Here is a 16,318-nt window from a genome sequence, read left to right as displayed (position 1 = left end):
ACTTGGGAATACCAGGAGAGCACAGGGTGAGAGCAAGAGAAGGGAAAAGCATTTGGGAACACAGGGAGAGCCCAGGGAAAACACTTGGGAACACCAGGAGAGCACAGGGTGAGCAGGAAGGGGGAAAAACACTTGGGAACACAGGGAGAGCCAAGGAAAACACTTGGGAACACCCACCGGGAGAGCCCAGGGAAAAACACTTGGGAACACCAGGAGAGCAGGAGAAGGGAAAAGCATTTGGGAACACAGGGAGAGCACAGGGTGAGCAGGAAGAGGGAAAAACACTTGGGAACACTGGGAGAGCACAGGGAAAACACTTGGGAACACCGGGACTGGGTGGAACCGGCGCCCTGGAAATGAAGGCCTCAAAGGTTTGGGGTTAATTAAATTAAGCTTTAATTAAATCTTAGCCTAAGTGGCATGACCAGGAGTCCTCAGGAGAGCTGGATTAGTCTTTTGTGGATTTGCAAGACTCAAGTACCCAAATGTCACTGGTTTGGTGCTGAAAAATGAAGTGAGGCCTAACAAGGCCTGTGAGGGATGCGAGGGCTCTGCGTGCTCTGAACCAGCACCAAACCCTAATTTCTCTCTAATTAGGACACAATGAGAGCTAAAACCTTGATTTTGAACTGGAGATATTTCCAAGCTCAGCTGCAGAGCCCATCCCAATGGGCTTCACTTCTCTCAGCTAGGTCACATCTGAAATGTGACACACAAGACGAGAACTTTCTGCTAAAATCCCAACAAAATAATGAGAAAAATCAGTGGTTACGTGGATTTTGTTGTTGTTGTTTTTCCAGGAAAAAACGTTCCTTGAAGGAGGGAATTTTCCAAGCTGGTTGTGTTTGGAGCTGGGCAGGGAGTTGTGTTAATTCACTGTCTGTGGTAAAAGCAGTCCTTAAAAGTCCCCAAGTTAATTCCATTTTAAAGGGTTTTGACAATGGCCTAAGCCAAATTTGAATTAAATTGGCTTCGATATTTCCATGACCTAAAGAAGACGCCAAATGGTAATATTCTACATTTTTCCAAGAAAACTGCGTTTTCCCTGACATTCCAGGGCCATTTTAATTCCTGCCAGGCACAGAGGGCTCTTTCCCACTCCTTCTTTTGTTTTCCAAGAGCAGCTTTGTGATCTGAAGCGTTCCCAGCTTGGCAAAATAATTTGATTTTGGGAAGGAGGAGTTTCCCGAGGCGCTTATTCCGGCACTGGGATTGCACCAGAGCTTTTCATGAGGGGAAAACATGCAATTCCTTGTCTGAGAGGAACCCTTGGAGCATCCCTGTCCCTCTTGGAGGACTCCCATGGCAGCAGCCCTCACCTATGTGGCAGTTGTACATCCAGATGCGCTGCCCGTCGTAGCGGCTCCGGCATTTCATGACGTTGTTGGAATAATCCGACTCTGCCACCTCGTAGCTGGGGTTGATCACGACCTGGGAGGGATGGAAGGACAGGGAATGGGGTTATGGAAAGGGGGATTTGGCAGGATACACAATCAGTTGTTTTTTACAGCAGGGTTTGGGGTTTTTTTAGCAGAAAATAAAAATACAAATTGTTTTGCAAAGAGAGAGAAATGACTTGGATAAAGGCAGATCAGGGAATAAAGGCTCAGTCAAGGAATCCTGGAATGGTTTGGGTTGGAAGGGACCTCAAAGCCCATCAGTGCCACCCCTGCCATGGGCAGGGACACCTCCCACTGTCCCAGGTTGCTCCAGTCTGGCCTTGGGCACTGCCAGGGATCCAGGGCCAGCCACAGCTGCTCTGGGAATTCCATCCCAGCCCCTCCCCACCCTCCCAGCCAGGAATTCCTTCCCAATATCCCATCCATATCTCCCCTTTTCCAATGGGAAGCCATTCCCTGGGTCCTGTCCCTCCCTCCCTTATCCCAAGTCCCTCTCCAGCTCTCCTGGAGCCCCTTCAGGCACTGGGAGCCTTCCCTGGAGCCTTCCCTGCTCCAGGCTGAACATTCCCAATTCCCTCAGCCTTTCCACCCGGCACAGCTGCTCCATCTCTAATTCCCCACAACCCCACCTTCCCCCACGCCCCAAAATCTCCCCTCAAACCCCCATCTTGCCTTTCCCACAGCTCAGACAGAAAGAATTCCTCTCCTTTCCCTCCTCTCCAGTGCCAGTGGCTGTTTCAGACCCAGGGAATTCCCCCCACTCCAGCCCCGGGCACAGGCTGGAGGCCCGGCCCTAATTCCTGCAGAAACCCCACAAATGGCACAGTTTAATCCCAAAATCCAGCGAGTGCTGCTTACAGCCAGCTCCAAAGAGGGATGCTGTGCTTTGGGAATGTGACAACTCTGTCAACAACATCAGCTGGGCTGGGCCTATCTGGGATTAGCTGGACATGGAATGTTGAGACTTTAATCTCCAAACTGTGGTCACGGGCCCTGATTTTTCCCTTGGGAGCGAGTGTTTGTAATCCTGCTGGATAATCCTTTACCTTTTAGGCATCTGGGAATAGAATCCCTTTAGAAACAGAAGTGGGAGGTGTCAAATCAACTGATTTGGTAAATTCTTGATAAAACTGGTAGGATAAAAGCAGGACAAGTGTCACCAATGCTGTTTTTCCCACCTGGAAGAGGTAATCCCCGGGCGGGACGTCGGTGATGTCGATCCACTGGCAGTCGATGTCGTGCCGATAAACGTCCCAGCAGCCAACAGTGATCCCCTGCTCCCCAAAATTGGCACATTCGTACTGTTTCTGCACATCTAAATGAGAGTTAAAGGCAAAAAGTGTTAAATCCACAGCTGGATTCCCAGAAAATTCCTGGCTGTTCCCCATGGGCAGTGCTAAGGTCCTGGTGTGGTGGTGAGGGGGAGGTTTAAGGAGCTGCCCCCTTCCAACCCCGTGCGCTGGAGGCTTCTGGGATTCCTCGCTTGGCAGGGAGCAGAAAATGCACAGTTGGGGTTTTGGAGCAGCTCAGAGTTGGGATGGAGGGAGCTGAGGGTGGAAAAGAGAACCGGGGACCTTGGGGTTCCCATCCGTCCATCCGTCCATCTGTCTGTCCATTCCATTCCATTCATCCATCCGTCTGTACATCTCATTCCATGTGTCTGTCCCATCGATCTATTCCATCCCTCCATCCCTCCCTCCATCCCTCCATCCATCCATCCATCCACCCGTCCACCCCATCCCATTCATCCAATTCATCCCTCCATCCATCCATCCATCCATCCACCCATCCATCCCTCCACCCATCCATCCATCCACCCATCCATCCATCCATCCCATCCCATCCATCCATCCGTCCATCATCCATCCGTCCTTTATCCATCCCTCCATCCGTCCATCCATCCATCCGTCCATCCATCCGTCCCTCCATCCATCCTATCGATCCATTCCATCCCATCCCATTCCATCCATCCTCTGTCCGTCTATCCATCCCATTCCATTCCATCCATCCTTCCATCTGTCTGTCCCATTGATCTATTCCCTCCATCCATCCATCCCATCCCATCCATCCATCCCATCCCATCCCATCCCATCCCTCCATCCCATCCATCCATCCATCTCCCCATCCATCTCCCCATCCATCCCTCCATCCCATCCATCCATCCCTCCCTCCATCCATCCTCCCATCCATCCATCCCTCCCTCCATCCCTCCCTCCATCCCTCCATCCCTCCATCCATCCCTCCCTCCATCCCATCCATCCCTCCCTCCATCCTTCCATCCATCCCTCCCTCCATCCCTCCATCCATCCCTCCCTCCATCCCATCCATCCCTCCCTCCATCCTTCCATCCATCCCTCCCTCCATCCCATCCATCCATCCCTCCCTCCCTCCATCCATCCATCCCTCCATCCCTCCATCCCTCCCTCCATCCCTCCATCCCACCCATCCTCCCAGGACTGGTTCCTGGCTCCTGCCAGGCCACATTCAGCCCTTGGCAGCTGCCATCCCTTGCTTGGGAAGAGGAGGGAATTCCCGGGACACGGGGCTCTGGCACAGACCTGCTTCGCATTCCGTGTCCTCCAGGCAGAAGCTGGCCTTGTGTCCCTCGGCCACCTTGGTGCCGTTGAGGTTCAGGAGGTCGTAGTGGGTGAACACCTCCATGCTGTGGTAGTGCCTGTGGGGCGCACACAGGGACAATTATCCCGAGGGAAAACCCTTTCATTACCAGGCCTGAGGGGCCGAGTGGAGCTGCAGGAGTGTGAGAAATCCAGCCAGGAAATATTCCCTGGGGATAATCCTGGGTGGCTCCATCACCCATCCTGCTGCCTCCTGGGTGTTTATTTATATGGAATCCCAGACTGGTTGGATGGGGAGGGATTTAAGGATCATCCCATTCCAGCCCTGTCCATGGCAGGGACACCTTCCCCTATCCCAGGTTGCTCCAAGCCCCGTCCAGCCTGGCCTGGGACATTTATAAAGTGCTAAAGCTGTTCCAGGGAAGAGTCCTGCTCCAGCTTTTGTGGGATCACGGTGTTTCACAGTGGCAGGAAGGGGGAAAAAGTCCCCTAGGTCATCCCTTGGAGCAGCCCCATCATTCCCAGGAATATTCCCCACAGAGCTGGGTGTGCCCAGACCAGCTGCTTTTATTTATTAATTTTTAAATCAATCCATCAACCAATCAATATTAATAATTAATTAATTAATTATAATGTATTAATTTTTTTTCAGCAGCAGAATGTGAATTTATCAGCATTCTGGACCAGCTTCTCTCCCCCTGCTCAGAGCTGGACTCTCACACAGGAGACCTTTCCTGGTTTTAAACTGGGAAGTGTCGGTGTCAGCCCAGCCTGGGGAACATTCCAGCACTGCTGGGCACAGCAAAAGCCAGGAGCGAGCCCAGAGTCTGCGTTTAGATCCCGGATTAGCAAAGTCAGACCCAGCACGGTTTGCGTGACGTTGGACTCGGGGGACATCGGGGTTTTTATGCCCCACTGCTGGCTCAGCAGAGAATTAAGCTGAGTTTGGACTCCATGGGATTGGCAGAGCAGGAATGAGCTGGAAATACCAGATTAAAGCCCAGCTGTGGCTCCACGTGGTCAGGGCTGGGCACAGCAGGGCAGGTTATGCTGATGCAACACCTTGGATTTGAGCCCGGCCTTGGAATTGGGAGCAAACCCAGAGCGTGAGGGAACAGGGAAACAACCGGAGGGGGAACCTTAAATCACTCAGTGTCACCCCCAGCTCTGGGAATGGTATCCCAGCTTTGGGAATGTCTGCCCTAGATATGGGAATGCCTATCCCAGCTATAGGAATGCCTATCCCAGCTTTGGGAATGTCCGTCCTAGATATGGGAATGGTATCCCAGCTTTGGGAATGTCTGCCCTAGATATGGGAACGGGTATCCCAGCTCTGGGAATGTCTATCCCAGCTCTGGGAATGCCTATCCCAGCTTTGGGAATGTCTATCCCAGCTCTGGGAATGTCTATCCCAGCTTTGGGAATGAGTATCCCAGCTCTGGGAATGCCTATCCCAGCCCTGGAACCCTGCACTGACACCCAGCTGGGCCCATCTGCAAAGCTCAGCTCAGAGTGAGGCCCAGACAGGGCCTAATTCAGAACCAATTGCTTTAAATTTTTTTTTTTTTTTTTTTTTAAAAAGGAGAAAATGGGGCATAAATCCTCTCCTTCCCAGCTGGAAAAATAATCAAGGCTTAAACACTTCCACTCCCCACCACTGCTCATGGATTTACAGATAGGGGAGGAGCAAGGAGGGAAGGGGAGGAAATTTTCCCTGCTTTTCCCTTCACTAAAAAAAAACCCCAAATCCACAAATTGCCACCTGCCAGAATGAAATCATTTCGCACTCCCTGCTCAGGGTCTTTCCCATTTTTATTCTACTTCCACATCCAAATCCAAGCAAACAGGAGCTCCCGGGGCAGGAGGCAAAGTTGAGCCCCAAGGCCAAGGCCGGGCTGTTGATCTGAGGCAGATTTGGCTCAAATCCCCGAATTTGATGAGTTTGAGCTTCTCAAGCCTGACTCAGTTTCTGAGCTATGTCTGAGTCACTCCAGGGCTGTTTACACTCCCTGTTCACAGCCTGGAAAGATTGAAGAGGGATTGAGTTCATCCCTGTCTGTCCAAACGGGATCCAGGTTGGAGCACAGATGGCTGCTGGCCTCCTCCTCACCCTTTCCCATGCCACCTCACTTCCACGGTGTCCAAAATTGCTCCGAGTTCCCCCCTTTTTCACCTCACTCAGCTCTTTGGGAAGATTAGAAAGGACTTTTAGGTTTAAAATTTACCACTCTGGTGGTTTCCCCAGTTTTTAAAACAGGACAGGAGCTGTGCGTGGACTTATTTCATTCCCTTTTCCCCCAAAATAGAGCAAAATCCACCTTGTACCAGCCCTCCTTTCACACCAGAGCACCTGGATGGCTTCCAGCTCCCTTTCCTCCCTTGGTTTACCCAAAACTGTCTGAATTCCTTGAAAAACGATGCATTTATGGGGTGAATTTCTATAAAAAAATAAGCACAAAACACCTCCCAGCCACTGACAGTTTTAGTGGGGTTGAGATGGATGGAAAATGCAGAATTCCAGCATTTTGGGGTCCTTTTCCAGGTGAGAAACTGCTCAGGTGGCTGCATTTTTCTGCATGTGGTGGGTGCAGTGTTCCCAGGTGTCACAAAATCAAGGAATGGGTTGGAAGGATTTAAATCCCATCCCATCCACCCCCTGCCACCTGGAACACCTCCCACTATCCCAGGTTGCTCCAGCTTGGCCTTGGACACTTCCAGGGATCCAGGGGCTCCTCTGGGAATTCCATCCAGCCCCTCCCCTCCTCATATGGAGGAATTCCTTCCCAATATCCCAATATCCCATTTATTTCCTCTAATGCTGCTGCCCAGCCCAGTGCAATTTCCCTTCCCAATAAAAGGTGGCATCAGAGGGTGGGGAATTGCTGCACATCCATTGCTCCCATCCCTGTCCAGCATCTCCTTGGGCACTTCCAGGGGTGGGACATGCACACACACCTCTCCCAAGGGAAGCTCCACACTTTTCTTGCCCATATCCCTGTTTTTTTAGCTGTAATTCCCACTGGATTAAGGCAGTTTCTCTGCTGTCAGAGGTGACAGTGGGAAGCCATTCCCTGGGTCCTGTCCCTCCCTCCCTTATCCCAAGTCCCTCTCCAGCTCTCCTGGAGCCCCTTCAGGCACTGGGAGCCTTCCCTGGAGCCTTCCCTGCTCCAGGCTGAACATTCCCAATTCCCTCAGCCTTTCCACCCGGCACAGCTGCTCCATCTCTAATTGCCCACAACCCCACCTTCCCCCACGCCCCAAAATCTCCCCTCAAACCCCCATCTTGCCTTTCCCACAGCTCAGACAGAAAGAATTCCTCTCCTTTCCCTCCTCTCCAGTGCCAGTGGCTGTTTCAGACCCAGGGAATTCCCCCCACTCCAGCCCCGGGCACAGGCTGGAGGCCCGGCCCTAATTCCTGCAGAAACCCCACAAACGGCACAGTTTAATCCCAAAATCCAGCGAGTGCTGCTTACAGCCAGCTCCAAAGAGGGATGCTGTGCTTTGGGAATGTGACAACTCTGTCAACAACATCAGCTGGGCTGGGCCTATCTGGGATTAGCTGGACATGGAATGTTGAGACTTTAATCTCCAGACTGTGGTCACGGGCCCTGATTTTTCCCTTGGGAGCGAGTGTTTGTAATCCCAAAATTCAGGGAATGCTACTTAGAGCCAGCAAACTTAATCCCAAAATTCAGGGAATGCTGCTTACAACCAGCAAAACAAGGTGCCTTTAATCCCAAAATTCAGGGAATGCTGCTTACAGCCAGCAAACAATCCCAAAATTCAGGGAATGCTGCTTACAACCAGCAAACTTAATCCCAAAATTCAGGGAGTGCTGCCTACAGCCAGCAAACCGAGGTGCAATCCGGGGCAGAACTGAGGTGTCTCATCCCTGCCCCGGGGCCACCAAGCCCCGTGTGTGGCACCCACCGGTGGCAGTCGTGCCACACCCAGGCGTGGCGGCCGTTCTTGGGCCTGAAGTCGGACTGGCCGTTGTTGTGGATCTGGGAGGAGAAGCGCAGCAGGCGCCGGTAGCCCGAGGTCAGCGAGGTGTTGTGGGCAGAGCTGGCCAGGCAGTTCTCCTCCAGGGCACACTGCAGCAGGAACATGGGCCTGTCCTCCAGGTAGGCCGTCTGCTCCACCAGCTCCGCGTTCAGCACCAGGTCAGGGGCGGCTGGAGCAGGGAAGAAAGGTTTAAATTCAATAAATTCAATAAAGCCACCCCAAAAGTGGCTGCTGGAGGTGGAGGATGCGCTGTGCAAATGGGTTGTTGGGAAGGGGTCTCAAGGTTCGGCCACTTCCAGCTGCAACACCTCTCACCATCCCAGGGTGCTCCAAGCTGGCCTTGGACATTTCCAGGGATGGGGCAGCCACAGATTCTCTGGGAATTCCATCCCAGCCCCTCCCCACTCTCAAAGAGAACAGTTTCTGCAATCTAATCCTACTCTGAGTTTGAGTAGGAAAAGCCTGGGGAGGAATGATTCACCATATGGGAATAGTTGACCTTAAATCCCATCCCATCCCATGGGCAGGGACACCTCCCGCTATCCCAGGGTGCTCCAAGCCCTTCCCAACCTGGCCTTGGACACTTCCAGAGTGATCCAGGGGCAGCCACAGCTCCTCTGGGAATTCCATCCCAGCCCCTCCCCAGCCTCACAGGGAAGGATTTTTCCTGAACATCCAGCCTAATCCTACTCTGAGTAGGAAAAACCTGGGGGGGGGGAACAATTCATTATATGGGAATAATTGACCTTAAATCCCATCCCACCCCCTGCCACAGGCAGGGACACTTTCCACAATCCCATCTTGCTCCAAGCTGCCCTTGGACACTTCCAGGGATGGGGCAGCCCCAGCCAAAGCCTCTCTGGGAGGACGAATTTGCCGCTGTTTGACGTATCCAGGTCACCCCATTCCTCAGGCACACCCCTCGTGCCGAGGTGCAAGAAATCCCGAGTGACTCACTCTCGGAGCAGGACACGCCGGCCCCGAAGCGTCCCCCTCCCCTGGGGCAGGACACGTGGGCCCCGTCGTGCCGGCAGTGGGACAGGGACATCTCCGTCCCCGAGCACCTGACCCCGCTCATGACCACGTCGTCAGCGCTGACGTCCCCGTGCCAGTACCACGTCTCCTGGGCACAAAAATAAAAAGGCAGGAAAAGGCATTTGCACACATTGCTTGGGGTTTGGTGGCTCTTAGGGGAATATTTACCCGCCTAAAAGGTGGGTTCTCCCTTTGAGGAAGATCAGGGCGAGACCTCACATTATCCAGGAGGAGGATCTCGCCAAAGGATGCTGGAGCAGGGAACTCAGGGAAGCAGAAGGTTTGTCACCAAATCCTTACAAAACCCATCCAGTGCCAAGGCAGGGACACCCCCCACTGTCCCAGGGTGCTCCAACCTGGCCTTGGACACTTCCAGGGATCCAGGGGCAGCCACAGCTCCTCTGGGAATTCCAGCCCAGGACCTCACTGCTGTCCCAGGGAAGAATTCCTTCCCAAAATCCCACCTAACCCTGCCCTCTGGCAGTGGGAAGCCATTCCCCCTTGTCCCATCGTTCCACTTCCTGATGAAATTCCATCGCTTCTCATCATTTTACAAAACCTAACAGGAATGACACCACATTAACACCCAACCCCAAAGCTTGGGAGAAGGGGAGGGGAGAAAACTTTAAAAAAATCCAATCAGATCTGTCCGTGTCCAAGCTGGGAGGATGTTTCCAGGAAAAGAAAACCCCGGTGTCCCACGGCTCCCATTTGCCCCCGGCTGCTTGGGAAGGCCGGGAGCACACAGGGCTGCCCTGTTCTGCACACTGGGGCTTTATGCTCCCGGAGCTGGGGCAGCATAAGGGCCTTTTCTGTTCCAAATTCCAGCAGCCTCAGCTCAAGGAAAAAACTCCTCGTTCCTCGCTGGACTCTCAGGGCTGTGTCAACAGAGGCAGGCAGTCGGAAAGGCCGGCGCTCAGGGACACGGAGATCCTCAGCTCCCGGGATCTGATGGGGGGAATCAGCTGGAGGAACCAGCTGGAGCAGGGGAATGGCTGCAGCAGCACGTGGGCAGCTCCAGCCTCCTTCCTGCTGGGTATCCAACCCCAGAGTGATCCCTGGGGACCTGTAGATCCATGGAGAATGGTTGGGATCTGTCCATGAGCCCAGGGTGGCAGAAATCATGGAATGGTTTGAGTTGGAAGGGACCTTAAAGCTCATTGCCATGGGCAGGGATACCTTCCACCACTCCAGGTTCTCCAAGCTCCATCCAGCCTGGCCTGGGACACTGCCAGGGATGGGGTAAAACTGAGGTGTCACCCCCAGCCAGGCACAAGCAGGGAGGGTTTGGGGCAGGAGAGGAGCAGGGAATACCAGCAATTCATGGAGCTGGATCCAGCCTCGCTGCTCAGGGCTACACACTGGAGCAGCTACAGGAGCAAAATCCCATTTTTTCAGGTGCCCTGACACCAGTTTGAACCCGACCTCTGCATTTCAGGGAGGGACAAGAACCTGCACGCAGCCACCAGCCCAAGCAGGGATCGGGGAATGTCGGGAAACCTGAGCTCTGAGAAAACAACAGAACTGCCCCAGCTCCTCCTGCTCCAAATTCCCACCTCCACAGGAACGAGCTTTCACCCTCAGGGTCTCTCCAGCTCAACCCACGAAGCTCTTTTTGGGATAACCCTCCTCCAGCACCCCCACCCCACCCATCCAGATGTGACCCCCAGCTCGGGGCAGGTCGGGGGCTCACCTGGAAGGCGTGGCTGGCAAAGCCCAGCCCCAGCTGCCGGCACACCACCATGGCCTCCACGGTGCCCCAGTTGTGGCTGCAGACCGTGCCCCACCTCAGGGTGCCGTTGCGCTCGGCCAGCACCTCCACACGGCCCTCGTAGGGGTTGCGGCCCCCGCTCAGGCGAAGCTGCAGGACACAGAACCCGTAAATCCACGGGAAAGCCCCAAAGGAAAGGGCAGCGGGTGGGGGAGAAGGTTTTGTTCCTCAACAATGCAGGGAGTTTGGAATCATTGAATATCCTCAGCTGGAAGTGACAACTGGAAGTTCCAGGAGGGATCCAGGAGATGGGAGTGGGGGAGAGGAGAGGAGAGGAGAGGAGAGAGGAGAGAGGAGAGAGGAGAGAGGAGAGAGGAGAGAGGAGAGAGGAGAGAGGAGAGAGGAGAGAGGAGAGAGGAGAGAGGAGAGAGGTCCGCCTTTAGCACAGAGCTGGAGAAATCCTGGTGAGGGTTTTCCCCCGCCAGAGGGAATTCTGGCTGGCAAAAAGGAATTCTGACAAGACTGCATGAACACATTCCCAACCCATCCCTAGGGAACAGGACTCAGGGCACTGGGGTTGGGCAGCATCGTGTCCCAGGGAAGGCACTGGAAAACCGTGCAGGAATCGAGCAGCACTCGGAGTCTCCTCAGGACTCGAGCTCAGGGAGTTCAGCTCTTCTCTCACTTTGGCAGGGGATGGTCCAGCCAAGCCCAGCAGCTCAAAGTGGGTTGGACCAGCTGCAGGAATAACATTCCCTGGGAAAGCTTCCCTTCCCTGCTCCTTTAGACCCTTGGAAGGAGCATTCAGAGGAATCTGTGTCTGGTTCGTGCAGTCAGCACAGAATCATGGAATGGCTGGGTTGGAAAAGGTTGACAATTGGGTTAAAAATCATTTAATTCCACCCCCTGCCATGGGCAGGGTCACCTTCCACTCTCCCAGGCTGCTCCAAGCCCCATCCAACCTGGCCTTCCTCATTTATAAACCTCTGGCACGTCCAGAGGAGCTCAAAACTCAGCACAAAAAGGGAGCATCATCCTCATTTTCCCTCCTTTTTTAGGGAAAACCTAAACCAAATACTCATGGCTTGGGTGAAACGATTCCTGCCTGATTCCTGCCCGAAATTCCCTCACACCTGGATCCCTCAGCTCCTCACCTGGTTCTGGAAGCCCATGGCTGGCACGTTGCACCTCACAGCAGCATCTTCCTCGTGGTTGCAGCCCTGGGACTCGGTGTTGAACTTGCAGTCCGTGACCGACTTCTCAAAGCCCGTGCAGTCGATCTCATTCAGGTGGATGGGACCCATTCCTTGGGGAAAACAGGGAAAAAAAGTCCTTTTGGGTGGTGAGGGAACATCCCCAGCAGGTTGTTAATACCACAGTGACCTCCAGCATTCAGAACTTGGAAAAAATCCACTGATTTCTTGTAAAAATAAAACAAAAAGCCGTGAGGTTATGGTTAATAATTCCACCGTTAAATTCTTTCCAGTATTCCCTGTGACTCCAGCATGCAGGAATCCCAGGAAAAGCCAAATTTCCACTGTTCCATCATTTACAAACTTCAGCTGTAGGAATTCACCAATTTGGTGACCTTTTGGCTGGGTCTTTGTGCTGGGATCTGCTCCCGCTCAAGGCCTGACATTTAACCGGGACATTGGCACATTGGCTGGGAATAAAACACCCACGGGGAGGGATGAGGAGTCAGGAAAAGAAATCTGGGGCAGAAATCTGAGGGAAACAGCAGTGAACAACTGCAGAGAAGGGGCTCGAGGTGCTGGGACAGAAATGGAATAATTTGGGTCCTCCCAGGATGAGCGGCAGCAGAAAATCGGAATTTCCATCAGAAAAACATGGAAGGGAACTGCCAAAAGTGCTGGGAAAGAACGACCAAGGCGGAGATGGGAATGTGCTGGGCTCCATTTCACCCACAGTCCGTGGGGTTTGGGCACCCTGGGCAGCCCTGTGTCCACCCCTCACGCCACATGTGGGCAGGGTGGGAGGACATTCCCGGGGGAGGCTGCTGGGGAATGGGAATCTCGTCCCGTTTTTGTTCTGCCTCTCTCTCATTAAAATCTTGTTTGTGGTTCCCATCTGGAGCTGGCAGCACTTTCCTGGTCATTCTGCAGCCACCGAGGGGCTGAGAGGGAGGAGTGCCTTGACCGGAGCTGGAGGGGGAAGTTCCAGGAATGCAGGAGGGATCCAGGCCGACATTCCCAGCCTGGCAAAGTCATGCCAGTGGGATGATGAGGATGACAAAGATGACAAAGGACAAGGGCAGGGCCTCAGTGAGCCACAGAACCCTGGCAGGGCTGCTCTTCTTGGGGAAATTATGGCAATGGGGGCACTGAAATGGAGCCAAAATGGGATGAAATGTGAGGAAAACTGAACTTCCTCCCATGCCATCGCACTTAAAACCACCAGGATTTGGCCTGTCCATCCAACACTTGCCTTCACCTACTCCCTGGAGTTTAATTCCATGCTCTCCCTCGCAGGACATCAACACATCCATGAGCTCTGGGCTCAGTGTCTCCCCTCTTGTGGGAATGAGTTGTTTAATCTGTTGTTAATTAATTGTTGCCAATTAATAAAGGTGGGATAAACCCTCCTCCCCCAGCCCAAGCTCTGTGGAAGGCTCTGCTCTCCCCCTCTGCCCTAACTGGGACTCCCAGTTAAAGCACTGGGAGCTGATTTACCCTGTGCAACTCAACCCCTTCGCACCCACGGTGAGGCTGATCCTTCAAAGCAGCCTCAGAACACCCAAATTCCCCGGGATGCAGCTGGAACCAAACAAAAGTGCAAACAAGGACACGGCCTTGAGAGCTTGGAGAGCTCCCTGCACATCCAGGGCCAACAAAAGCTCCTTTTCCAACCAAAACGTGACGCTCTGGCTGCCGGAGGGACGTCCCCCATCCCAAGGGATGCTCCTGACAGGGAGCACCGATGGATTGTGAGCGTTAAAAGAAAGGGAAGCGCGTGGGGGGAGATTCCAGGCTGTGGGATGTGGCAGGAACAGCGTGTTCCACGTTCTGCTCCCGCACGTGGCAGCCACTTCCACCCACCCCAGGATGATGGAGCTGGTTCCTCCATCCCGTTCCACACATCAGCAGATTCCATCCCACCACAAGAGGGTTTTTGGCAAATCCAGTGGACAGGTCATGTTTTAGAGCTTCCCAGACTTGGGACACCCACGTGTTGTTTCCTTCCCTCCCTTTCTCCAACTGGAAGGAATTTCCCCCTTTCCTTCATTCTCAAAATTTCCCCCCTTCCTTTATTCTCAAAATTTCCCCCCTTCCTTTATTCTCAAAATTTCCCCCATTCCTTCATTCTCAAAATTTCTCCCATTCCTTTATCCTCACAACAAGGATTTGGTGTCAGTTTTTTGGGTTATTCCCACAACGAGGGTTTGGTGTCATTTTTTGGGTTATTCCCACAACAAGGGTTTGGTGTCATTTTTTGGGGTTATTCCCACAAGGAGGGTTTGGTGTCATTTTTTTTTTGGGTCTCCACCATGGGAACAAGGTGTGGGAATCACCAGGTGGTTTCAGCTCGCCTTTGACTCACCACTGACCACATTTTGGAATTTAAACCAACTCCCAAAGACAGGAAATCCAAACCCAAACCTGGCTATGAGCTGCTCAAATGCCCTTCTGTTTATAATGAGCTAAATTACTGTCCTGGTCTTAAATTGGAGCATTTGAAGTCTGGCTCCAGGACTCATTTTTTGCCAGGAACCTTCTAGTAATGCATTACTCCATGGTGTGGTTCTAGAGGGCTCAAAGGGAATTTCAGAGCAGCAGATGAGATAATTAAGAATTAATTACTGGAACAGCTGCCTGAGCAAAAGGTCAAACTCATCATCCCCAGACTTTTTTTCAGGGAATCTTTTTAAGTCACATAATTCCAGTCTGGCCCCAAGAGACTTTATGAACTTTAGGGAAAAAAATTCCTGATCCCCAAACCGAACATCCCGACAAAAATCCGCCGTGCCCTCAATTATGGGATGTCCCTGAGGGCGGAATGCTCTGTAACTCAGGGCACCAGGAGCCCCTGGAGCTGTGGAGGTCCTTACCTTGGCCCAGCCTGGCTCCCGTGATGGCCTCCTTGGCGCTGCCGAAGCCCAGCTCCCGGCACACCACGCTGGCCGACACCAGGTTCCAGTTGTCGTCGCACACCGTCCCCCACTCCCCGTTTTTCAGCACCTCCACTCGGCCTTCCCCGGTGTTGGCTCCTCCTTTCAGCCTCACCAGGGGTTGCTGGAAGAGACAGAGGCAGGAGTGGGGTCACCGCAGCCTGGGAGTGGCACCTCCGTCCTTTACGGGGGTTATTTGTGGAAAGCTGGGCCTAAAACCTTTCCTAGAATCACCTGAGACACCTTAAAAACATCCATCACATCGTTCCAACTGCAGGAACCTCTGCAGGGATTTTGGTGAGCACAGATTTGTTTCTCACACCTCACGTGTGGGCAGGGAATAAAAAAACCCATCCCAGTTCTCTGCAGGTGCTTGGGCTTAGGAGCCTTTTCCTGTCCTGGGCTGAATATGGTAAAAACCAGTTTTATATCTCTTGGGAGCCTTGCAGGAGGGTTGGGAATGGCCCTGAGCCTGCCAGTGCCCAGCTCTCAGCCCCTGGCTGCCCTAAAGGGGTTTATTTGCTGCTCACATCTCCAGCCCAGGCTCCTGGCTTAATCCAGGACCAACGTTGAGCTCAAGCCCCATAAAACCTGCCTGAGTGCTCGGTTCTGAGCAATAATAATATATAAATAATATCTAATAAATAATGGTAATAAATAATAAAGAAATAATAAATAATGAATGAGAAGTGGAATAAAAGATCCGGCTTTTGCAGTCAGAAGTACCCAGCTGAGTGGCAGCTCCAGTTCCACTCATTTCTGGGTTTGTATTATTTAATTATTACCTGTTAATCACCTACTCCTCCCCCCAATGCCAAGCAGGGAGCTGCCAACTCCTGCTGCACCTGAGAGCTGAGTTTTGGCCGTGGGAGCAAAGTTTTAAGCGTGAAAACACCAAAAATCCTTCACTTTTCCGACTGGGAGCGTGCCTGGAGCACTTTCTCCAGGCTGGGGTCACACCAAGGACACCCAAAGCCTAAACAAAGGCTTAAGGAGTTACTTGGCAGCGCGTGTGGCTCGGGAGATTAACAATGATTTACAAAACCTTTCACCTCCCGGGCCTAAATCCTGCAAGGCAGGAGGCTGGGATCCAGGCAGGGGTTGCATTATTCCCACCACAGAGGTGCTGGCACCTGGAAAAAGCCCAAAGATTCCCCTAAACCCACCCAGGCACAGCCGCCCTGGGGGTGCAGCCACAAAATCCACAGCAAAACCTCCTCCTGTGAGAAACCTCCCAAGATTCCCCCTCTATCCCAAGGCTGCAGCTGGAATATTTCCCTTGGCACCCACCTCTGCCATGTTAAGCTGTCCTTTCCTAGCCCCCGACACCGGCAATGTCCAACTCCAGCCTTGTTTTCCAACCCTTCTGCACCTCCCGGGATTTTCACACCTCGCTAGACTAAACAAACCCAGCTTTCCAACCTCGCCCGTGTTTTCCCTCAGGGCATTTCCTCACCGAGGCCAC

General features: G+C 53.0%; 1 protein-coding gene across 1 annotated transcript in view; it reads right to left on the bottom strand.

Moving 5' to 3' along the window:
• Positions 1-16,318, bottom strand: part of LOXL2 (lysyl oxidase like 2) — a 50,724-nt gene that overhangs the window by 1,823 nt on the left and 32,583 nt on the right. Inside the window, exons 6-13 of the mRNA XM_032091981.1 lie at positions 14,794-14,977; positions 11,882-12,033; positions 10,710-10,877; positions 8,939-9,104; positions 7,907-8,150; positions 3,959-4,074; positions 2,579-2,715; positions 1,320-1,431 (exon numbers count right to left, since the gene is read on the bottom strand). Coding sequence (XP_031947872.1) covers positions 1,320-1,431; positions 2,579-2,715; positions 3,959-4,074; positions 7,907-8,150; positions 8,939-9,104; positions 10,710-10,877; positions 11,882-12,033; positions 14,794-14,977 — 1,279 coding nt within the window. The remainder of the gene's footprint in view (positions 1-1,319; positions 1,432-2,578; positions 2,716-3,958; positions 4,075-7,906; positions 8,151-8,938; positions 9,105-10,709; positions 10,878-11,881; positions 12,034-14,793; positions 14,978-16,318) is intronic.

Source organism: Corvus moneduloides, chromosome 27 (assembly GCF_009650955.1).
Source record: "Corvus moneduloides isolate bCorMon1 chromosome 27, bCorMon1.pri, whole genome shotgun sequence".
Lineage (NCBI taxonomy): Eukaryota > Metazoa > Chordata > Aves > Passeriformes > Corvidae > Corvus > Corvus moneduloides.
This window is presented reverse-complemented; position numbering and strand designations above follow the sequence as displayed.